The sequence below is a fragment of the Melanaphis sacchari genome, unplaced genomic scaffold, assembly GCF_002803265.2.
Source record: "Melanaphis sacchari strain LSU unplaced genomic scaffold, SCAv2.0 Contig4_pilon_pilon, whole genome shotgun sequence".
In the NCBI taxonomy this organism is placed as follows: domain Eukaryota; kingdom Metazoa; phylum Arthropoda; class Insecta; order Hemiptera; family Aphididae; genus Melanaphis; species Melanaphis sacchari.
The window spans coordinates 9082988-9109475 of record NW_020271335.1 but is presented as its reverse complement, the minus strand read 5'-3'; the positions used below and the strand labels follow the sequence as shown (position 1 = coordinate 9109475).

Genomic DNA, 26488 nt, shown 5'->3' with positions numbered 1-26488 from the left:
AACAACAATGATTCACACGGCCAGTATTATTACTTTAACAAGTTTAACAATTATGTATCGATACACAAAGGTATATCGTAAATTCATAATTGATGTATGAACATAATGTCCTTGTTCCTACTCACAATACTATTATATTATGAATAGTACACACATTGTTTTATTTAAAATTACACTAGAAACAATTTTGCAATAACAAATAATTGGTTTTTCATTTTCCACGTTTAAATTTTAGACAGTTAATAAATTAACATTATTTTTAAAATATTGTTAATATAATAGCATATAAAATGTATAGCACATTGATATTCTTGTAAGTTGTAGGTTTTATATTGTTTTTATTTTCGTTTATTCATATAGAAATTATTGTAATATCCTTTTTAAATTTTTATTTTGTCCTAAATGTATATGTGTCTACTAAAAATATTTTAAACCTAAAATATTTTATTTTTTCTTGAGTGTGATCAATACCTTTTAATATTAAAATAACAATTGTGTTAACATGAACCATTTACAATCTGGGATTAGTTAATCGTAATCAAGAGACAAGATAATGTTGTAGTTTTTGCGACAACGATGCGCAATCAATAATATTCGATACTTTTCAATATTTCTATAATAATATGTTGTTGTATGTTACCTGTTTATATGTATATACATAATATGTCTGGTATGTACATGTGTGTGTCAAATTAATACGTGTAATACACTATCGTCGGTCAACGGTGGTACCATCGTCTGGGGAGGGATTGACAATCGCGTTAAACCCCTAATTCAAAAGGATTAAAAATATTTTTTTTTACTCTCCGTGATAATTATTCACGTGCACACGCCATACAAGACATGGTATATAAATATTATTTTTACAATTATTTACAAGTAATGACATGCATATTATAACTATCGTTCATTTCTGTTTATTTTAATATAATTTATATGTATGATCCGTTTTGAATGGCACAACTAAGGCTCTCTTGAAAAAAAAAATGATTAATTATGAAATGATTATTTTTTTGTTATTCTTGTCTTTTAAATGTATAAATAAATTCATATTAATAATATCTAGATGTCAAAAAAAAAAAATTGGTTTAGTAATATTACAATGCAGATGTATAGAATTTTGTGCACACCATTTCTATGATAAGATGGTTTGGCTCACGCATTACGCAATAATGTTGCGTAAATTAGTTTCGCTCAGAATCTAAAAATGCCGATGGCATGTATATGGTGAGAGGGGGCTCTCGCGAGTTATTTGAACGTAGCAAGGTAAAATTTTTAGTGAGGGGTACGGCGCCGTTCCCTCTCTTGGACTTTACCCTATTCGCACCCACGTGACCGTTGGTTCGCAATCGGTACGCAATCCTATTAATTATTATGCACACACGTTGCCGCATTGCCGACGTGTGTACGAGAATAAAACGGTTTACCGCATGGTTTTCTTTGGGAACGACAGATGAGGAGACCGATGTCGAAAAAAATAATGAACGGTTTTTTTTTATTTGATAAAAAAAAACTGCTGCGGAACGTCAATCGCTCGCGCTTCATTAGGCCCTCGGCGGCGGGGTCGTCGTCGCGCGCGCCTCATCGAAGAACGCCGCCGCCGCCCGACACCCACCACCACCACCACCGCCGCCACCGCCGCCGCCCACCGTAACAAGAGACCCCGTCGTCACCACCCTGACAAAAGCCGGGACGGCGCTTGCGTTGGTGGTCCCACCGAGGCAGTCTCGGGGCCCGCGCCCGGTCGATACGCGCACTCCCGCGATCGGTGGCGGCGACGGTGGTGGGTTACGCGCGCACACACCGACACCCGCACACCGACGAGCGCGGTGACTGTGCGCCGCGTATACATGCAGAGCACCAGCGGCAGCAGCACCAGCAGGAGGTGTTCTCTCTGTTGCTCGGTGTGGTGGTGGTGGTGGTGCTTCGTGTTCGGTTCGCGCGCGCCGACAGACGACACATCTCCACGGCCGACGGACAGCGACGGACGTGGGCCCCGCCGGCGCGAAATGGGCCGTGTTCTCTTGTAGCGAGACCGCTGCCGCTGCCGCCGCCGCCGCCGAGTAGACGCCGCCGACAACCGGTGAGTAATACGAGCACGCGACTATTTTTATTTTGTTTTATGATATTTATGATAAATAATAATATGTTTATCGCTATATTAAGACCGTCGTCGTGACGGACATTAATAACAATAATTATTTTATTATTATATTATGTCGTCGAGGTATACGAAATTATTATTATTATTATTATTATCGTCCCGCCGAAATACCGTGGTCGCGACGTGAACAGATGACACCACCGCCACCGCGGTCGTGTGCTCGGTCTTTACGTTATCAGCTGCGATTGGTTATTATTTTTACCAAACTCCTGTTTTTGTTGTTATTACTTATTAGTTCTCGGATAGTTAAAAAAAAAAAACCGCAACGGTCAATATGCATATAACATTGCCGCGAACTAAACGTTTATTTCATTTATTTCTCAGACCTAACGTTCTTCTAGTTCAGGCGGATTATAGGACGATGAAATATGGTATATACTGTGTACATATTATATAGGTGGTATGAGGTACGCGAAATAGTGTAACACCTACACATTTATTTGTCACGTTTTAGTCTCACGCATATGCTGTAATTATTGAGTAATTTTATATAATAATAAAAATACAATTGATGTATGATATTAATCCTGTGTATACGATTTACATATACATGTAGTTAGTTGTAACTTTAAATTTTAATATTAAATTACACTTATTGTTGTGTACACAAAATCATGTATTATTTATCGGAGAAATAATGTTAGAAATATTTAAATCCGTTAATAATGTTTTATTTTTCAGGCGTATTTACTATAAATAAGTTTTGATAATATACTAATATAGTATAATTGAATATATATGTATCATAATTATACGATATTAAGTTTTACCTGATATAGTCAAGGGGTAAATTTTTTTGTACCTTTATCTTGTATAAAATCAAAAAATACAATATGTATTTTTAACTGGTACCGACCAAAAATTATTTATTATGAAATTTGACTTATTGTAACACCATACAATTCTTAACGAGAACAAATTTTATTAAAACAATACATTTTTTTAAATATTATTATTACAATATGCTACTATAATACGTACAATATCTACAACAAGAATAGTTACACGCTATAATATATATATATATATATATCATACACTTTTTAAATAAATGAAATCTTGTTAAACCTTTAATATTGTTACAATGATGAATGATATCATGCACTATAATCACTTTTCTAAAAAATAAATACATTTTCAAGCATAACTAAATATTTTTAGATTGTTTTTTAAATATTTTAATTATATAACATTTGCTTATTTCAAGAACTATGAAATTTATTTATTACGTTGTATTTATACAATAGTCTCGTAAATTATAACAAAAATATTTTAACCTTTCATAAATCATAAATAACAGAATAGATATAAATTTTTTAAATACGGTTAATCAAGGTTTGGTTACTTATTAAAAAAGGCCTCTCTTGATTTACTTCACTATGTTACATAGAAAAAAAATGTCAAATATAATTTTACATAAAATATGTTTTATTTGTATTTAAAAAAAAAACTTTAATAAAATTGCATTATTCAAAAACATGTTTACAAATCTATTCTATTAATGTAAATTAATTGTTCTGTACATAACTTTATATAGTAATTTAAACCTCAATATGGATAGATAGTGTTTAAAAAATTAAGTTTTTTTCTTAACGTTTTATTAATGAAGATAAAAATAAATATGGGACTAACTTTTAAATATTATATTTTAAATTATTACGGAAATATGCATTCATTTATACCTCATTTACTACTATTTTTATTATAATTTAGTATAGTTGAACAATATCTATTGAATTGTAGACAAATTAAAATAACTATTTTAAAATTCATTTTTTTTTTTTTTTATTCCTTCAAGTAAAAATATTTTTCAAAACACAATTCAATATGAATTAATTTATAATCTATGCATAATAAATTTAAACTTTATACTATAAATTATATGTGTATTATATAAGCTACCTTTCATTTTGTACGTTGTCTACCAAATTTCCGGTCGACCCCCATAACACATTGCAAAATCAATATTAAAATAAAATCAAATAATATTCTTGAAAAAAATAAAAATATATTCGAGAAAATCCCATTGAAAATACGATATTATTGGGAATTTGGTGTATTATTAAACTATTCTGACTTTATTGAATATGATCATAATTGATTGCAAAATATTTTTGTTAAGTAATAATAATTGTTCTTCATTTTTAAGTCTAATTCATGTTTATGATTTGTTATTTTTTTAAATATATATTCATACTGTAATTTTAGGTATTTAGGTTGCAAGATTAAATGCTAATAATATCATTATATTCTAACTATAATTCAAATTTTAATAATCTCACGTTTTTGACATTTAATTTAAAAAATTTAAAATGTTTGAATCATTATACTTGAATATTAATTATTATATTTTATCTTTTTATCTATAAAATTTAAAATACAAATTGCATATAATTCAAATTTTTAATGGTGACTAAAATGAGACGAAGATAGGTATATATAATAGAATAGTTAATTAAAATACTGGCTAAAGGTGCATGTATAATCTACACGAATAACACATATAGGACGTAAGTACTTACAATATGATATCTACCTACTTCAAATTATATTTTATTTAGGAATTCGTATTATTAATTATTTTAAATAATTAAAAACATGATTACCCCCAAAAATATATGGTTTATTATACTAATTAATAATGTTTTCCTGTTATCTTGATGAATTTCTACTTCAAGTATAATTAACTTATTTCATAAGTACAATCACGTACAACACACTCAATTTACATTATTTATAGTGCTTGAAGTTATTCGTATACATTATAATTTATTGTAACTTTGTCAGCAGTCAAAAAAATAAAATTTTTATACTAAATTTACTTAATTATCAATTTTGATTTGACTTAAAAACGAATTCATTTTTTACCCGTATTATAAGTATATGCGCTTGTTTAGAATGATAACTAAATTTCTAAATTAGTTGAAATTTAGTCAACAATGCGCAATGTGGATAGCGGATGCAAATAATTTGTTTCTGTACGAAATAATTAAACTTAATATGTTATTTATTAATATATGTACATGATGACAATAATATAAAACATATAATCTATATTTAAAATTGAGAACAAAGTAAAATCTTAAGAAATTCTTCATGCACAATATTGTAGTTTACTCAATTGTAATTGTTTGTTATTAATTTTTTTTTACCTCTTATATTATTATCATTTATAATCCTTAAGAACTTATAATACACTCTCATCATTATAGAGACGAAAGTTTAATGAAAAGTTAAGTATCTTATATTATGCCATTCATTTATTATATATTATGTTATAAATGCACAATTTAATTTAATTGACATTATTGTTCTATATTTAAGAAGAGTAAAAAAAAATAAAATTCAATAACATTTTAATGACTATTAAACTTTAAGTGAAGGAAACATTAAATATCAAACTAAAAATGTAGCCCATATATTACGTTAAGTCATTATACGTAATTTACATTCTTCATTTTTAACTTAATGCATGTTCATTTTCAAATTTAAATAAATATTTTATTCTACAAATGCCTAATGAGTATTTTTTTTACAGATAAAATTCTTATAAATATATATTTAAAAAAAAACTATAGAAACAAAAATAATATAATTATGTTTATTAAAAAAATATATAATTTGAAAATAAAAACGTTGAGAATTTTCCTGCTTACTATCAAAAAAAAAAAAAAAAGATAATACAGATGGAAAGTATTTAAATGATGTATGTTATTATTTATTAATGTACATTGTACACCTACTATCCTTCTATATAGTTGTGTATATTAAATATAATTATATAACATGTATGTAGTTTATTCCTATTTCATACAGAAATAAAGAGGGTCCTTATTGGAAAAACAGAAGTTTATATTTTACAAAGGACACTCTTTAGATACCTAATACAAAAGTTTGAATAACTTAAAAACATGACCCTTAAGTATATTTAAACGTTCCAAAAATCAAAATTTGAATTGATCCATTATTAAATTTAAAAAAATGGGGTTTATTATAGTGAATTACCCTATATACAAAAATAATATTGTAAAAATCAATAAAAAAAAATCAATTTTAAAATAATGTGTACTATAATGACCACAGCTACCAAATTGTTTTTTTGATAATAATTTTAAAAAAAACCTCATGATAAACATTTTACACTTAATTGTCCTCGACAGATTGTAAAAACTTTAAAAGATATGATAAACTTTACTATAACAATTCAATTATTATACATTTCTAGCAAACTAAAAGCTCGTTTTGAACTTGCGTATTGTTAACTTTGATTTTCCGGTGATGCATTGCTGCATTGACCATGGCATAAAACAACTTATAATTGGAGAATATATATAAATAAATATACCATGATTTGGTATTTTATTATATTTACTTTCTTCCGGATTCCAATTAAAATATTGTCGGCAAAGTATTAAAAATGTTTCTTTTGGCTGCGTTACGAGATTATAACTCGTTAACTGTACAAAATTCTAAGTGCTGTACATTTATTTTATTTTTTTTGTGTATGTATCCTCTTGTAATAATATATGTGCGTAATGCGCTTGACACTAAAGCTACAATTCCTACAATGTGTACAATATTTACACATTCATCATTAAATTTATAAAACAACGAAATATTTTACAAAACAATATAATACGGGTATGTGAAGGATCTGTTTTATATTTTTTGCTCGCTATTGTGAGTAGAATGTAGATACATTCATTTTGTCTGTCTCTGACACTATAATCTCCAATAAATGTTCACTCGTCATACCTAATTAGCACAAATGCCGACAGTGCGTTATTAATGAACAAAAAAAAATGTGCCATATTTAATTCAAAAATCCCAATTTTGATGCAATGCAGTGTATACATAGAATATAGAATGTATTAAATCGAAACACGTTTAAGTTCCAATCGGCCTTGGCGTGTACATCAGTTTTTAATTATTATTTAATTGTTATATTATTTTTTATTTCTTTTTTCAAAAAATGTGAATTCCATTAACGTTATAATTTTTATGTAAAATTTATAGAATAGACATAAAAACTCATGTTTTGGCAATAATTTGCTGATGTTGAAAATTCTGGCATTTAGCCAAGTCGATTCATAGAATTTCTAGGGAGGCAAGTATTTATCACCTGGTTTCCTAATTCTTAAACAAGTAAACCCGTTAAGTAATAAGTGGTAATGGCATGTGATTTATAACAAACAAGAGATACCTTATAACAAAAAATCGATTTTTCAAGAGTATATATAAATAAAAAAAAAAAATTAACATCACTTGGATAACTTTACACATTTTATTATTTCAACTGTATTATTTAATATTTAACTTTTACATACATATTATCAATATATTATGTATACCTTTTTTTTTTTTTTTTTGTAAAAAGAATGGTTTATATCAAAATTGTATTGTTAAAAGTGTTAAAACAAATTAACTGTATCAAATATATTATCGTATATTTGTAAATCGTACTTCAATTTAATATTAAAATAATATCCAATCACCGTAGGTCATCGAATTGAGTTTTCTCTGTTAACTAAAAAACTGATAAAGATTTAGCAACTATTTAAAAGATGTCAATATCGGACAAAAATAGTTTCAAGATAAACATCATATATTTTTTAAACATTACCTAATATATATTATTACATTTTTATTCTCGGTAGAAATTTGAAAATATGTTATGAATTTACATATTTTGTGTTCATGGCTTTTTTTTTTTTTTTGTTTATCATAAGCTGAAGAGCGCCCTTTTACTAACAACGCCTGGAGCAAAGCCCAAAGGCACCCACTTCCTCTTCTAGATCTGGTACTATAAATATATATGTAATATATATATAATTCAATATAGCATAATCATAACGAAAAATAAATATTACGATTTACACTGTAATACATATAATATTATTTTTATTATTATTATGAATGCAATTAAGCAGGACAATTTTTCTATGTGCTTAAAGTTTTTTCGTGTGAACTTAAAGGGTAGGTATGTAATCATAACGACATATATTACGCTAGAATATTCCTTATGTACAAACTTTTTACACCACTCGACCTACTATTTTTATCAAATATCTTGAATGAAAAATTATTCAAGTGCGTCAATCCTGAAAACGCTATAACATGGACATTTTATGACATTTATTTTTAAAATACACAGACAAATTTTTTCATGAACCCGACCGAACAATTGACCGCGTGAATAAATTTGTAATGAACTCATGAACCAAAGAATAATAAGTATACACAACATAATTTTAACTGCACAATGTAGGTACTGTGTTTGGACGTTATTTTCAACGACCAAAATTGTTTGTTATATATTAAATATAACATGGAAAATAGTGTTTGTTACACAATACCAAAATCATCACGGGCGTGTGGACAATACACGAGAGAACTTTACTTCGTTTTATTTATTTATCATATTTTTAATGGTATACATTTTAAGTTATAACAATAATTATACTTTTCGCTCAGCCCAATAGAAAATTTCTATACGTCGGCACTTATATGATAAATTGATTGACTATTGTTTAATAAATTGTACTGCTTAGGCTATTCTGATAATTTTTACGACAGTAACTATAATTATATATATGATACTGAATATTCAATGATTTCCGTTAATGTAAAAACATTGATGCACATTGATGCATGTAATTTTAATCATATTGAACGATAAATTCCATAAAAAAAATATTTTTATCAGTTAGCTAATTTATTTTTTATTTTTATACTTCAAATTTAATAAATGTTAGTAAAACTAAATACCTATTACTATCTATCTCTTTTTTTTTTAATAATATTTTTATTTTTGTTCACTATATTAAACTAAATTAAAACACTTATTATGTGATAGTTAATTTTTATTTGATGATGCGATTTAAATGGTGTTAATGGAAAAATTTAAAACTTTCGATGTAACATAATCTTTATTATGTCGTGATTATAGTCTATAGAACTCTAATTTTGACTATTTAATTAAATACATAAATGTGATAGAGAATTATACATAATATATGTATATAAATATGAACAAAAGTACATTATTTCTCTTAACTCTTCGACAACTTAATCTTTGGCTTTAATATTTTCGAAATAATACCATATATAACCCAAATAGTGTTATACTAAATAAAACAACTCTTTTAAACGCACAGTATCATCACAATACACGTCTAATTGAGGTGGAATTTTTTTTCATCAAAAAGACATAATTCATAGTCACATATCCCACTTGGTATATATTATATACTAGAGCTTTTGTATAGTTATTATACATTCTTGTCTCATAAATACACGCAGTATGATGGTGTATATTATATATTATTATATATATTATACAGACAGAACCTAAAATTATAATGATCAATTTAAAATACATATATCAATATATGCATTTAAGCGAGAGTGTATTTCTACACGACATTGTCGGTGTAATTTGATTACGATAAAATTTCCATTTAATTGTTTATAATTCTGAACTATTGAACATACATAAATATCGCGCAGATGTACCTCAGTAGTTTAAGTTCTTATAATTTTTATTAATTAGGTTGATTTCAACTACGTATTCATTTATACAATTCAAATCATTATTTTCAATAAAGCCTCACAATGATTTCAGTATTAGCTACGTGTTTAAGACAACAGTTCGTTTTGGATACAACAGACGGTCTAGTGAATCATTAATAATAATTTTGGTGCATCATCTTAAATAAGACCATATTATTATCTCTGTAGTCTGTACGTATATTCAACGCAAACATAATATCGTCACAATATAGAAATACCACAGACCGATAAGATTTTGAATTTTAAATACACCCAGCTACAGAATATATATCTGTCTGGCTGCTTGTATCAGATAATAATATAAGTGCACTGGACTGATATCGCACAGCTTCTTTGGGATGTGATAATAGTATATTATATTGTTTTTGGCGAAATCTATACAATAATTGGTATATGACCATCGGGTGTCAGTCTGACCAAAAAACAACTGAATTCATACCACCGAAAATAATTTGATTTTATACTTACGATAAGATAAAGTTGTGAAAAAAAAACAAAACAAAACAATAATAAAAACACGATTTCGGCGTTTCCCATAAAATTTAATTATCGGTCGTTGCCGACGCTCACGTTTGTCACATTACGCGTTCCGCAAACTCTGATGTTTTTTTTTTTTTAGTTGCATTACATTTCGAGCTATAAATTGTTTGTTTTTCGTAGTTTTTTTCATTATTTAATTTTATTGTTTGATTTATGATATTTATATACATGTATATGTGTGTGCGTGTATGAGTGTAAGACTGTGGGCTCCGGTGAATTCAAGAGGCGTGTGCATATACACCACTATCGCGTACATATTATAGTGTATGCAGTACAAATTTGTCAGGTTGTTTTTGTTTTGGTGTTTTATATTTTTCTCTCGTTTCATTTTTTATTTTTTTTTTTTCATTCATGTACTTAACACAAACACAAAGCATTACATAAATATATATATTTATAGGTGTTATTCGTTGTGAACCACGCCCCGTTAAAAGCTTTGAAACGTGATGATACAAACGCTAGAGGAATAACACGCGGTGATATTCATTTAATATTTTCTTATTCTAGTTCATATCAGCATTTTCCATACCCGACAACCGTAACCTGGCACCACGGTAAATAAAGTATATTATCATATTATATTATTAAAATAATAATTGTACTAGCGCACCGTTTGCGTTTCATAACTTACATAGTATTTAGGTAAACATCACGCGCGTGCAAACTGCGAAAATATATATAGTTCGTTGTTTGTGTCTATTTTGTTTGATAAAAATTTAAATTATAAGTGCACAAAGCTTAGAAAAGAAAAACGTCGATAACGGATTACGGTCGTCGTTGTATACTTATTGCGTCCGATATGCTGACAAAAATAATAACAAAAATAATAACATAATATAATTTAATGCATTATTATAATTTATAGTATTATATTATAAGCGACTATTTATAGTACCTATCAAATTATTGCGATTCTTTTAGATCAACTACGGCGTATCCCGAAATCCATTCTTGCAAATAAACGTGCTCATTCGCGTTTCTCAACACTTTTATTTAACGATCATTGGTCTCATTATATTAATATGGCAACATTTAAAAAAATGAAAAGAGGAAAATCTATACTATATCAACCGGTGGTCCATAAGAATCACTATTAAGTCCACAAACATTTTTCTCGTCTTCCCTCATAACAACCGAAATCAAAATATTATTCTTCCCCGTTTAGTAACGTTTGTCGAGAACAAATCGTGTACCATATGAATAAATAATAATTAATAATATAAAATATGCTAAATTTTTTCCCGGAAAATGAAATGACAACACTGAAGGTCAACTGTGCTTTTTTGAATACAAAAATATCTCTCGATTTGTTAGCGGCCTTTTATAATATCGCTTATTTTCCAATACGCCGTTTTATGTAGCGATGATAATATTTTGTATTTCGATTTACATCGAAATTAAATCGAAATATTATTTAGTCAGCAAAAAAAATTGACCTATACAGTATAATATCCATTTGGCCCTAGGATTAAAATAATAACTTAATGAAGAGAAGCATGTTAGAGACTATATTATGCAGTAAAGCGATGCGCAGATGCACAGACGCACAGTAGGTAATTTACTTGATTCGATTGTTCGCTTGCATAAACATTAATAACCTGACTTGACGTTTATATTTTAATTAACGAACAAAACTCTATTCAATTATATCAACGTTAGAAAAGCAATTTAATTTCATACAGAAATATAAGGTATTACAATACTATTGTCATTATATTTTACTTGAAACACAAATTATGATTAAAAATTCATTTTTATATAAAAACATAATGATAAAAGCTCTCCGTATTAAAGTTATAATAAAAGAAAAATACTTTTGCGAATACTTTTTTTTTAAACAAATAGTTATTTTTATAAGTTTTTATTAAAAACACGTTTTTAATGTATTCGTATATAATATTTGTGTGACTAGCATGTGGTTTTACCGTTTCGTATATGTTGTAAATAGTATATACGTACCTATATAATAAACGTATAGTCTTACTTGACGTGAGAAAACTATCAGACTTATTGCTTCCTGAACATCCGAGATTTTCGAATTCGTGTGCAAACACGTTAAGTTTACTGCAGGTGGTATAAATTAAAAGCTTCCGGCGTGACTTACAAGTTGAGTGGAAAAATGAAGAACCCAGCACCCTTTCGTTTCTATTTCTACTGTACGCAGTGGTAGCTGGCAGCTTTCCCAATAGATATCTTTACTCAACCGTTTTACACGTTTGCAGTATTACGTTTGTAATATCTTAAAATGCGTAAATGTGTCGACCACAATAAACCAAACATGATGGATTAAAATCATATGGTTTAGACTTTATTTTCGTCCAATTAAGTATTTAAGTCTTAAATATTCAAACCATTTATTAAATAATTATTCAATATATTACACGTTAAATTTATAATAATTTAAACATGAAACTACAACGGAATAATTAATAATACTGGACACTTTATCAGTATTCAAACTACAAAACTGATTTAAAATTAATATGATTGATACAATTATTTTTTTGTTTTACTTATTTAAATATTTCAAATAAAATATATATCATTTATATATTCATATAAATTCCCTCCTCTACCTCAAAAAAAAAAATAATAGTAATAATAATAATAATGATAATAAAATAATATAGATCTATATATGTTTTTCATTAAATATTAAAAATATATGTATATCTAACGTAATTAATACATGAGTATGAACTTGATGATTGATGATGTTTAGTTGAGTAGGTAATCAAGTTTATTATGAAAAAAATATATTTAAAAAAATTTCAAACAGAGAATAAAATAAAATGAAATATTTTTTTACAAAAATAAGTCCAACTAAACATAATGATCAAGAAAATTATGGAGGGCTTATAAAATATTTAGGTTTTTGTAAATCGTAATCAGATTATTTTTTATCATTATTTATGCGTTTATATTTATTTTTTCTTTTGAAATATAAAAACGTTATGATGTATTTATTCATTGCAACTATTTCTAGGACTTAAATATAACTAAATTATCTTTCTACTAATAATACACTCATTTGATGTTTAAGACACTATAAGAATAGACAACACTGCTATTTATATGTATATATAAGTGAACAGCAGTATGTATTGATTATACACTCCACTTATTAGGGTATATTATTATTACGAAAAGAACAATAATACATTTTATACTTAATCGTGATAAAATTATTTACCACTTAGTTGAAAATATAGAAATATATTCTTATATATCTATAGAAATATAAATAAGTTTCTGATTATTGAACAAAACGTAAATTTTTAAAATATTTGAAACTTATATATTAATAATTATTTAAATACGTAAAATAATTATAGGTTAATCAATAATAATAATATTGTATTAAACTCACTTTCACACATCTAAACAAAAAATACTTCTCAGTAGAAATTCAATATATCGAATGTAATTAATGTCTATTAATAATTTGTATTCAATAAAAACTAAACCAAATAATACTACTATAAATAATCGTTAATAATTGTTAGTTGTTACATTTGTATTAAATTTGCCACATTCAACATAAAATAGATTCTATAGCTTGTAAATTACTCTGGTTTTCGATGTTATTAATTACATTTTTCATGTTATTTTAAAATAAGTAAAAAATATTATTTGTCGTGTTCATGAGTCACGAAATTGAGTCCACCATGAAATCTTTATTTATTCATACCCAATTCTAAACTTATATAATTATTTGTGTGAATACTTTATTTTAATATTAATCACTTTAGTGATGGATTGAAAATATAACTATTTTGATATTTAATTTATCCAAATACAAAGGAATATAAAATACCCATAAGTATGCTGTGATAGATATCTTATAAGCAATGTTTAATATACATTTCTAATCTCTGTCTTTCTCCAGTTAAATGTATGTCTTAAATAAATAGGAAATTTCCATTGCATATATAATATATTAATTAAATTCGAACTTAATATTTATAAAATATAATAAATGTATCACTTCGATTGAAACCTGAAATCAATTATTTCTTACAGACTAATTATTTAAAAATTAACATATTAGGTTGCATAAAGTTTTCAGTTTTGTCGTCAGGGAAGCTTAAAGTTAAAGTATCTATATGCCTGAGTAGTGAGTATACACTTTTACAACTTAAGATTAAAAACTATAGAATTAAGATGTTCAAAGGTTCGCATGTCAGTGATGCATAATATGTAAATATGTATTTGTATTTAATTAGTTAATGATTATGAAATCTAATTGGAAAATTATCAGTTATTGATATAAAAGAAAAGTTGACACTATATTTTAAAATATCGAATTATATTATTCATGAAATAAAATATATTAAAAGAGATAATTTATCACTTTGATTTTTGTTAGTAAAAAGTTTTATTATTCGTAAGCAACTTGTATACGAATGGTTCGAAAAAAAATTGTTATTAATGTACCCGAAATAACGTTACGGTTTTGACGCTAGCGTACGCTACACGTTCGTAGGCAATCGCGGCCGCGGGGGGATTAGAAAACTGTCAATTTTCCCCGGAGAACTGCAGACGACCATCGGCATATCGTTATAAAAGCGTATATACACTGCAAATGAGATAAGCATTTCGATTTCGAATTTTTTTTTTTTCCACGAGCTGGCAGAAAACCATATATACGAGTCAATAAAAAGTAACAACCCGACGAGGATCCGACGGAAAACAAATATATAAAAAAAAAAAAAAAAAAATACGACCGAAAAACAATAACGGGACGCGATGTTATAACGAGACGATAATACTCATTGCTGTCGCGCGTACAATATAATATAATACATACCTACCTATATCATTATACACGAGCTCGGTGTTCCCGTAACGATGACGTACTCGCGTATTACGTCACGGGTTTCGTCGCGGCGACCTGGTAGCCCCGGGCAACGGCGGAGGACACGAGATCAATTTCCCCTGTGCCACCGCCACCGCCGTCGTTTTACCTGCAGCGCCCCCCGCCTACGCTGCAGCCGCCGTTATTCGCGCAGACAGTTCGCTAAAAATAAACAACAGCCGAGCCGTCGCCACTGATGATGGTGATAACAACAATAATAATACGCCGGCGACACCTTCGCGGTGGCAATAACGTCTTATTTCTCCCGAGTGCACGAGACTTTTGTCACTGCGGCAAGCGGCCGTGGAAAATAAAAATAAAAATAAAAAAACCTCATAACATAAATTAACCTTTTTTACTTTTATTTTGGAAAAGTTTAATTTCGGATTCCCTAGACGGAAATCCGTTTCGGATCGGTTTATTTATTATCGTTATGAGCGCCCTGCGGCTACACATACACTTTTATATACCTACCTATACTTAATGTAATGTACAATAATAATATAAAATACAGACACGTGTTTTGCGGTTTCGTGTGGCCTCCGCTTTTTAATATATTCCAAACGCGATATAAAATATTAATATTATTATAATATTGGAAATCTAATCCAACAAAAATGTGTACAGTTACTCAAATAATATAATATTTTATGTAATATATTATGGCTGTTATACGCATTTCAAAATTCTCCATTCCCACATTTGCACCCTCTCCGACTCGTCATTTGAAATGTGTGGCATCCTGAACCGTCATCTGAAAATGTTAATACTTATCGTACATTTGAATCGGTTGGACTTGTTTTTCGGCTTTTTTTTTTTTGCTTTCACAATATGAAATATTATTGTAATATTTCACGTGTCAAATCCGTTCATATCCAATAGAGACAACCGCACGCACCAATGTAACATGCTGTTTCCTCGTTATAATTATTTATATTTTGTTATTTACCGAATGAATGAAATCTAGATTATCCGTTGCGGAATTACTACGAACGGACGAAAAGATTAAAACGGGACTAACGGGAGACGCGTATAAAAATTGAATAATTATGTGCATCGTGTGGAAAATAATAATATAATCATAAGCATAACACACATATAAATATATATATATATAATAACAACAGAGCCATTAGTTTGGCTCTCGGCCTGCCGGAGTGCAGGGTAGCAGCGCGCAACGTGCGTTTATCAAACGATAATAATTAATAAAAAAAACAAAAACCCTAGAAAACATGGTTAGTTTTTTTTTCTGTTTTTTTTTTTTTTTTAACGACAGAGATAGAGAAAGAGAAAAAAGAGTGAAAATAATTATACCCTCTGACCCTTCGACCGATAATATATATATATTTGAAACACGGTTATCGCGTATAATGTATAATATGCTGGTAAATTCGTATTATTAATTAATATTATCGTCGTCGCATAATAATATAGACTATAGAGTATACGGAAATACAGGTGGGTGAGTCACCAGAAAATCCCTTTAAATCCGATTACCTAGTAAAGATATAATAATATAATATTATGACGTGCGCGCCAAGCTTCCCATCCCGCCCGATAAAATCGATTATTGCGCTCGTCCGGTAAAACTGGAGACTTTGCACGGTCGCCGTGGTTCGCTTTTTCGAAAACTGTTGACTCGATGGTGCGTAGTGCACTTCGATAGGTCTAAATTTGATTCGACACCGACTACCCGTCTTTTTGCATGTAGAACATCATGTTGACAGAGCGATTTCGTACAAATGACCGTCACACACGAGCGGTGTTTCACCGTACGATATTCTTATCGTCCATAATGTTAAAGTGCGTCCGACAACTTTCGAGGCGTCGTACGATTATCTTACTACATTTTTTTGCGATCGTGTGAACAGCTTTTAATTACAAGCGTGTGATTTCAGAACGTCGTACGACATACAAATCGTACGACCAAATATCGCACGTGTGCAACGGCCCTAAAACACCGGAAATTCCGAAGGTACTTGCAAATTGTATACAAGGTTAATATTATTATCCACGTATACCATCGTGTACTCGCTGATAAACCATTCGCGGGGCATAGTCGTCAGCCAATTTTCGAGTTTGTTGAAATCCACTACTTGAATTATTGAGCGAACATAATACACGGCACCACTGAATTTTGATCGAGCGCATTGCACAGGCAAACCGTTTACCGTCAACAGTAGTCTCAAGTCGCGATAAGCGTATGATAGATAATTAATAAGACGTGTTAAGTTAGGAGGATTTATCCACGGAAATTATTACACAAATTTTAGTCGCCTAATATTTTAATCGTTATAAATCAATTGAATATTAGTTTAAAATTATTTCTCGGTCAAGTTAGGTACCTGATTATTATTCTTTTATTTTATTTTTTTTTTTTTTTTTTAATTTCAAAACAAAATTCTAAATTTAAAACAGTTATCATCAATCAGTAATCCATTGCACAAGTTCTTGTGAACACTTATCCGCATATTCCTATTTGAACTTTTCATAGTATAAAAAATTGTTTCAAACATATTTCATTTTATTTCTTTTTTTTAATTAAAGACTCCTAATACCACGTAGAGCAAACATCCTATAAGCTGACCTTATACACTGTGGACCAAATGTTCTACCAATTATAATATCCCATCAGCCATTTTAATATTTACACAGGACGAATCGTACGTAAATTAATTTTTTCACGTGGACTAATCGTCTTTGATTGAGTATAACGTCACAAATAATACAAAACGGATAAATATTATTATAAGTATCGTAAAAACGTTGCAGTGTTGTCATCGAATACTCGAATAAGCGAAATGGCCTATACTATATTATTATATCGTAAAGAATATTTTTATCACAATTTTTTTTTTCGTATCAATTTCCGAGTTGCTTGCGGTGCTCGGACGAGCGCACACGTCGCCGACAAACTGGGTCAACTAGGATAGACCGCGTCTGCAGGGTCGACTGTCCTACGAAATGCCAACGCGTTCGTAACTATACTCGTGTACATTGTTGTCGTTGTTCGCCTTTTCGCACGGCAGTGACAAACCGTAATTCAAGTTTTTTTTTTTTTGATTCGTTTTTTTTTCTACTTAAAGCACAACTTGCATTGTAAACACGCTATATCATTATTGATGTTACATTTAAAGGTATATTTTGCATTTAAGAAATTATAGTAAACAAATAAATAAATAAGCATTATTTCAGCACCGCAGTTTAACATAATATTGTGCACATTGTGGGCGTACACAGGCATAAATCATACATTCGAAAACATACAGAAATAAGTTAAATTTGCTTTTTGAGAAATATTATAATACAAAACCAGTGTGTAATTCGGTGTTAAATGTTAAAACAGACAATATACGGTCGTTTACCACTGCGTTACATGCGTATACATAACAATAATAATATAATTATGTTGGATATCGTTACATGTCTTCAGATAATATAATCGACGCTGTAACATAATACTAATCCTTCGTATGAGTGAACAACACAGTACTTCTATGCCATAGTATCAAACCCTTCGAGATTACATATAGTTATTCCGACTAGTACAACGATTATTATATTATAATAGTCAATGTACCGTTTAAACATAATAACATTGTAAAAGCGCATAACCCGAATTCAGTAAAAATAAATCATCGTGATTTACGAACCACCCGAACAAAATAATATATTATAATGCATTGGAATAGTTTAAGCGTGCGATCCATATATTATTATCATAAAATTGTATTTAAGTGAGTTAGTTCTTGCCATTAGTATGCAATCAAAACGTATATCCAAAAAATTGATACGTTTCTCGTACAACAGACGAGAAATATAAGGAAGTACCTATTACGTATTGTTTTTATCTATATGCAAAACGTATACACTAAGCAATTGAAATTAATTTTACTACTTGTTTTTATTTTAAGGTTACTGCAGAGAATGGCTAGTTTCAAGGAGTTGCCGTCATTCTTGATGGTATTTTTGTTTGTGCACTTAGCTCAATATTGCTGGTAAGAAATTCTTATCTGTAACCAAATTAAATAATATTATACAGTATTATTAGTACTTAATCAATTATTTCACTACGAGTTATACTTCGATTAAATTTAAAGTTAACATTGTATCAGAGATGAAAATTCGTTATTTATTAACTATTGTTAATATTTATAACGAAAATCAAAATAATAATAAAATGTGTGCAAGTTGGGAAACTTTGCTATAGAGTAGGTATCGAATAGAGAGTCAGTGTAATGGATATGTAAAATTTGAATTCAATGATAAATCATTATATACGAAAAATGATTTTGAGCAGAGACGGTCTATCAGCCTACATAACATTAAGTATATTTTAAGATACGTTTACTCATATAACTATATTATATTTTTATTGCTAATAATTTATTATACTATTGGTATTAAGGTAGGTTGATATAATTTTCCAAAAATTATTAGAATTGTATTATTATAATAATATATATATATACATATTATCATATTATAAAACAATTAGAGTTGAATAATAATTAAAAACTATTAGTCAATATTACTTAACCATAAAACAGTGGAAAAAGATTCATAGAATAAATAGGTAATATCTTGAAATTAATCTAAATATTTTGAACTTTTCATCGCAAATCATAAAATTCATAAGACACATATAAGTTTTAAGTCTCCACGAATAATGTTTTTGAATTATAACAAAATATTTAATATCGTTATTCGTTGTCATAAAATGTAATGTAGTCCAAATTTCGAATGTCTATAAAAATAGTTGTGTTTTCATAGCTTTAGATTTTTTGATTCTAATCCTAATATTAACTACTTATGAGTTATGAGGAATATTGTATTACATTTCAAACAATTTTTTCGAAAATTGACTCCAAAAAATACCAACTAGATCTTATTTACTAACAAAAACCATCCTTCAAAGTAGAAAAACAAAACATTTGTGCCACTCCAAAAATTAACAACAGGTTTTTTCATTAAATAATTTTTTATAATATATAATAATAATTCATTAATCAATAAATTCATAGCTCCACTCAAAATTTAAAAACTAAATAGTTTTTTCTGTAATATTAATAATAAATTAGAGGATATATTCATCTATATAGTCCCATACTCTAATATTACTTAAACAAATAAAATTAATGTTAATTTTAAACTATAACCACTGTAAAAAACGATTTTAAATAACATTTTCATGGCTAAAATAAACATAAATTAAATTTATTCAGTAATAACGCATATTTATTATCTTGTAAAAAAAAAAATGACTTGTTTATTACAGCAATCGAATTGACGATGATAACTGCAAATATAATAAACACAATAATTGCGTTCCAAAAGTCAACTTTAGACACAAAGAAAAAGAAGTTCTTGATCAAATTTTAGGTCCAGGAAGCTACGATGCTAGGATCCGTCCTTCAGGAGTTAATGGCACAGGTAAAATACAATTAAAAATTATGTTGTTTTGTATAAAAATCAAAAATCTTTACATACTCTCGACTATTATGCTCATTTATTTTTTATTTAGTTATAAATATATGTTCTATTAAATTAACATTATTAAAACTACTTAGGAACATTTTACATCTAACAATCTCACCGCAGCTTCAACAATATTTGTAAAACATTAAAAGGGGGAGGGATTGATTTAATCTTATGAGTTCATCATTAAAATGATACCTTATTTTTTCTTCATTATTACTTTTTTTTTAATTTTCCCTTCAAAGTTTTATTTTTTGTTTAAATACTCGAAGTACTTTAGGCTTTTTGCCAAACTAAAAAATTCTATATGTACTTGTGCATAGTGCCAAATCCCCTTTTGTGTTATATTATGATGCCTATATTGTGGAGCAGGATTTAATTTTTAACTTTCGAGTGGCCACTCATTTTTGCTTTGTCTATGTGGGGAATTTTAGCTAATTGTAACAACCAACAAATATTTATATAAATAATATTTCATTTATTTATTTGTATCGAAATAATAATATTGGTAACAAACATTAAAAATCAAAACTCTTAATAATAATTCCTAGATAACCGGATTATAGTTAAAGTAAATTTAATGATACGAGGCATCGACAAAATTAATGACAAAGAAATGGTAAGTCAAATCAGTTAAGCACATTGATTCACTCAATTTTCAATTGTTTTTACAAACAAAATATGTCACAATTATCTTTTTAACCATTTATTTGTTACGGTTTATCAATATTTTATGCACTATGCCCGCATTACGTACGACTCTTATACATATTTTATTACCTATTGCAGGATTACATGTTCTTATATGATAACGTGCACTGATATTTTATTTCTTTTATCGTTTAAACAGCAATCTTTTAATGAGTTCGTTTTTTTCAAGCTATAAATGAGATTTATAATTTCACAGTCATTACACATTTTTTTTATTTTTATTTGAAATATATTCTTGAGCAAAAATCTATTGAACAATTGTATTTATTTTATATTTATATTGCTAGAACAAAAATAACAGTTTTTTTTTTCATTTGCATTTCAATCATACTGGAAATCATTAATACATCGTATTAGAGTTAGTTCATCTAATTCCACAATATAAAAAACAGTCAATACTATTTTTTACTTTATGGAAATGTATAAAATTATTTTTTCAGACATTAATGCATATATTTTTTAATTCTAATAATTTAATAAAAAACACGTTTTCATATCGACAGTTTAAGCATAAAAGAGATTAAACTTTTTCAAAGAAGATAATGTTTTTTTAATTTATATTATATTTATATTCTTTTTTGTACAAGTTGTACATAAATATGTTGAAATGTAGATTTTTGCTCAAAACTTTCCAACGCTCTCTTTGCCACGCTCAATGAATATTAATAATAGTGTATTCTTCTTTAACAATTTAATAACTATTGAAATGTGCTTAATGCGTGCAATGTTTCACAAAATAATTTTTAATACAATTACACAACAAAAATACATCTTATGGTGCAATGCGACAGATATATTATAGTATTATATTTTAGGTATCTTATTAACCATCATATTTACAGAAATAAGCAAAATGTATTGTATTTTAAACGATAAAAATTAAAAAAATAATAAATATATATATATATATATATTTAAAATATTTTATAACTCCTAGATGGCCCAACAATCGTGCACATAAACCTATTTGTGAGAAGTATCATGACAATAAGTGACAACAAGATGGTAAGTCATCTTGTCTAGGTTGGATGCTGGTATTTTGAGCAAAAACAAACGCAATTTTTTGTTGTTTTATATATTTATACTTAGAGAAAAATATATTCTACTTTTTATTGTTAACGTAAACGTTATCGATAATAATATATTTGTAGATGGTCCCGTCCGCTATATATTATATACTATAATAATATTATGTTTCCTGAATCTTTCACCCGCTCTTAATGAACGTTTTATTTTGCATTCATAGCAGTTTTTTTTATTTTTGTACATTACATGGAATGATTGTGTATAAAATAAATAATAAAACCTGTTATATAACATTTTAAGAACGAAAAAAATGAAAACCTACCTTTGTAAAGCGCATAAAAATACATGTTTTTCAAACCGATAGATTGACAGAGAGCTTTTTCAGGAGTACCTACGTAACATATGACTACTATAACTATCTACACTTAGAAAAAATTAATAATAATAACAACATAGAATTATTGCTGAACTAAATTATACGCTTGTTGACTTAATTGACAGAAATCATTTAATATTATTATAATTATTAAATAATTACTGCCGTATTGTATATTATCTATATATATATAATGGTAAACTTGCAAGATACTTAACGAGTCGATTTTTTTTTAGATAAGTGCTATAGAATATTCGTATTAGTAACACTAATGTAAGCAATATAAATTAAGATATTATTGAAGTACATTATATTACGGTAATTTAGGTTTGGCAGTATATGCGTCTTAATATAAAATTATAATATTTATAATATTATTATATTACGTGATCATTGCATTTTATAGGCAGGTATATAATATTAAATTAAATTGAACATTGTGATTGATTTTAAAGTTTTGAACGCGTGCCATCGTCGTAAAACTCAAAGAAAGATTTAAAAAACAAATTTTATTCTCATTTAAAATAATTGTTGTCATATTCTTGTGAGACTTGTCGTCAAAATATCCTAAGTATATATTTTATTTTGAAGTAAAAACCATCAGTTGATTTCAGAAATTAAATTTATTATTGCTTTGATCACATGTAGACAACTGTATGTATAACATGCACTAATCTAACAAAAAACAATACTTACACTAAATATATCCAAAATAATAGTATATTATAACTAAAACTAATTTTAATATTTTTATGGTTTTTTTTTTAATTATTTAACACTAACAATCCATTTCAAACCATTTTTTGTGACTATTTATATACAATTAGAATTGTATAAAATAATAATAAATTGTAACACAAATAAATATACTAAAACTTAAAATATGTATTTATACAGTTATCCTTTAGTAACTAAGTTATTATCATCCCATCAAAATAAATATAGTTTATTTATTCGTGATTTTAAACTTTTATAGAATAAATCAGCACTAATTCTTCTGCAAGACATTTTTACAATCTAAAATGGTTCATTAAACTTTCAACTTACTTATTTTCATTCAAGCTATTATAGAAGCGCCTTCAGTTGTCCAGTAACTTGATTAAACATCCTCTTTATAATGATGAATTATGTCAAAAATACTTGATTACATTTTTTTTATACTTCACCAGTGTTGATGTTCAATGATGCCCTCTTTCAATCCAGTGACACTTTTGTTCAGTTATTAATTTTAGGGGACATCTTCCACTTCATTTGCTACAATGTCTAAATAAGTTTTATAAATATTAACTTTTGATTCACAAGTATCGATTTAAACTATAATTTTATTTTATTGAATAAAAATACTAATGATTATTAATATATTTTTATTTTATTTTTTGTTACACAGATAAAATATCCAGTTACCCTTCTTAATTGAGCATTTTAACTCATTGGGTCTTTAAATTTTAATAAAATAAATCACGTGCATTTATTAATTTTTTTTTTTTTTGCTTTATACTCTAAACAGTTATTTAAAGCTAACAATTATAAACAAATTTAAAAAAAAATAATGTTTGCAGATTATGAACTTTAAATATCATAAAAACACTGTGTAACATAAATTAAAATCTAATAATAATTGGAAAACAATACATACAATATTTTTGTTTCACTGATATTTCAAAATATTTCTTACATAAATAAAAATGTATATGTATGAACTAAATTTACTACCATTTTTGAATTCCATTATGCATTAATAATTGTAATATAAAATCACAATTTTCTATTTGCCAATTTAAATTACATCATATGACCTTTTAAATTTAATAAATTCACTAAATTGTATTATTTTTAAAAAATTATTATTTCCTACTTATTTTTAAAACTCGTTTAGTCAACAATCAAAAATAATTTGTCTTGCTGATCTTCTTGTAAACTTAAAGTAACTTTCTAAGTTTTCTCTATTTCCACTTAAAACTACCCTTCATAATTTTAATACTTGATACTGAAATATTTTGGAAAAACTCATAACATTACAAATTAATGATAGTTTAACAGTTTTTATTTCTCTGGATAAATAAGACCGAAAATATTATAAATAGTTCTATAATTTTAGAAGTAAATACATACTAACTTATACTACCCAGTAATAAGGAAATAATTATTACAGACCATGCACATTACTATTATATATTTAATTTTAAGTAATTACTTATTATAATTATACACAGATATAAGAATTATCTATTATACATTATATAATAGCCATCTCCAAAAACAAATTTTAACTTCAGGGTCACTTATTTTAATTTATACGCAAACAATTTCCCATGAGTAATGTATGCATCTGACGTCCATCGCACATCCCTGTATAATTAAAATCCGCAAAGGATAATATTTAAAATATTATAGTGAATGGCCTAACGAATAGCGCTAGAATTTTTTCTTAAAAAAATTTATACATAGTACTTCCCGCGATGTTTTTAGGTTACTCTTGATTTTTTTTTTTTGATTTTTTATTTGAAAATTATTTTCTCTTGAAATAATTTAATATGTAGTATGCTGATTTGTTTTTCTAACCGCTGACTATATTTTGTCGGTCTTTATTGTATCCCGCAGGCGACTCTCCCTGCATTGTGTTTGTCAACATGTTGGTACGGTCCATCAGCAGAATTGATGATTACAAAATGGTGAGTCGGGTGATGGCCTTAAATAATTTTTATTGGATTTATTTTGTTTTTATGAAATATTATTATTTGGTTTTCTGTTGTGATATTGCGCCCAATTTATTTGCGGATTTTATGTTTTTGTTTTCGTGGCCGTAGGCATATGTCTTGACCAACAGGATCACCTAATCATAATCCAACTAAGTCCTGAGATCTGCTCGTCTGACGCACAATAATCAATTGAGATCCGATTTATCATTCCACTTTTTATGTGTATATATAATATATATATATATATATATATATATATATACAGCACCTAACACATAATTCAATTCAATATGATAGTTTTCTTTACACATTTATTATTTTCTGTTGGACAAGATGTGTTTTTTTGAATAAAATTCTACAAGTATATTTTTTTTTCGTTTTAAACATTGATTATTCTGAACTCATATCTTGTTTTTGTTATTTTTGTTAAATAATGCATTGAAATGGTGTGTGTATTTAGGCATTTTGTGTCTTGTATATAAATACATACAATCATACATCAACATAATATTATATAAATTTATATAAATTATTACATATATATATTATATATATATATGTATAATATATTGAATTAAATCAATTATATATATTATATTAACACACACACACACACACACACACACACATATTATATGTATATGTGTGTACCTATATATGCATATATACTTATATATATTTATATTATATTATACATAATACAATATCATGCTAAGTTATTTTACATTTATACTTTTATGAAAATCTATTAAATTAAAAACTTTTGTTGTAGAAATAAAAAATTAAACAGTTTGTGTGCACTTTTTTAATTTAATTTATCGGGGCACTTTAAAGCGGTATTTGTTTTAAAACGTTTAGTATTTTAAAAATATATTAAATAAACATTAAGTTATAGAACTTTTCCTGGGAAAAATAATATATAGTTATTATAGAATATTACATTACGAAGAAAAAACATAATAAAAAAAAAACATTGAATTAAGTTATTTATTATTGCATTATTTAAATTTCCGTATTTCACTCTTCCTAAAATTTTATTAAAATTAATAGTATTTAAGTAACAA

The 26488-nt window shown here is 27.3% G+C and overlaps 1 protein-coding gene across 6 annotated transcripts in view; it reads left to right on the top strand.

Moving 5' to 3' along the window:
* The first annotated feature begins 1835 nt into the window (after positions 1 to 1835).
* Positions 1836 to 26488, top strand: part of LOC112599162 (glutamate-gated chloride channel) — a 37692-nt gene continuing 13039 nt past the window's right edge. The window contains exons 1-4 of one of the 6 annotated variants that reach the window (XM_025345947.1): positions 1836 to 2083; positions 19049 to 19132; positions 20413 to 20567; positions 21164 to 21231. In XM_025345947.1, coding sequence (XP_025201732.1) covers positions 19062 to 19132; positions 20413 to 20567; positions 21164 to 21231 — 294 coding nt within the window. In that variant the 5' untranslated portion in view covers positions 1836 to 2083; positions 19049 to 19061. Of the gene's footprint in view, positions 2084 to 19048; positions 19133 to 20412; positions 20568 to 21163; positions 21232 to 22260; positions 22329 to 25326; positions 25398 to 26488 lie in introns of those variants that run through there. The other 5 variants (XM_025345945.1, XM_025345944.1, XM_025345949.1 and 2 more) reach the window with 5 other exon arrangements.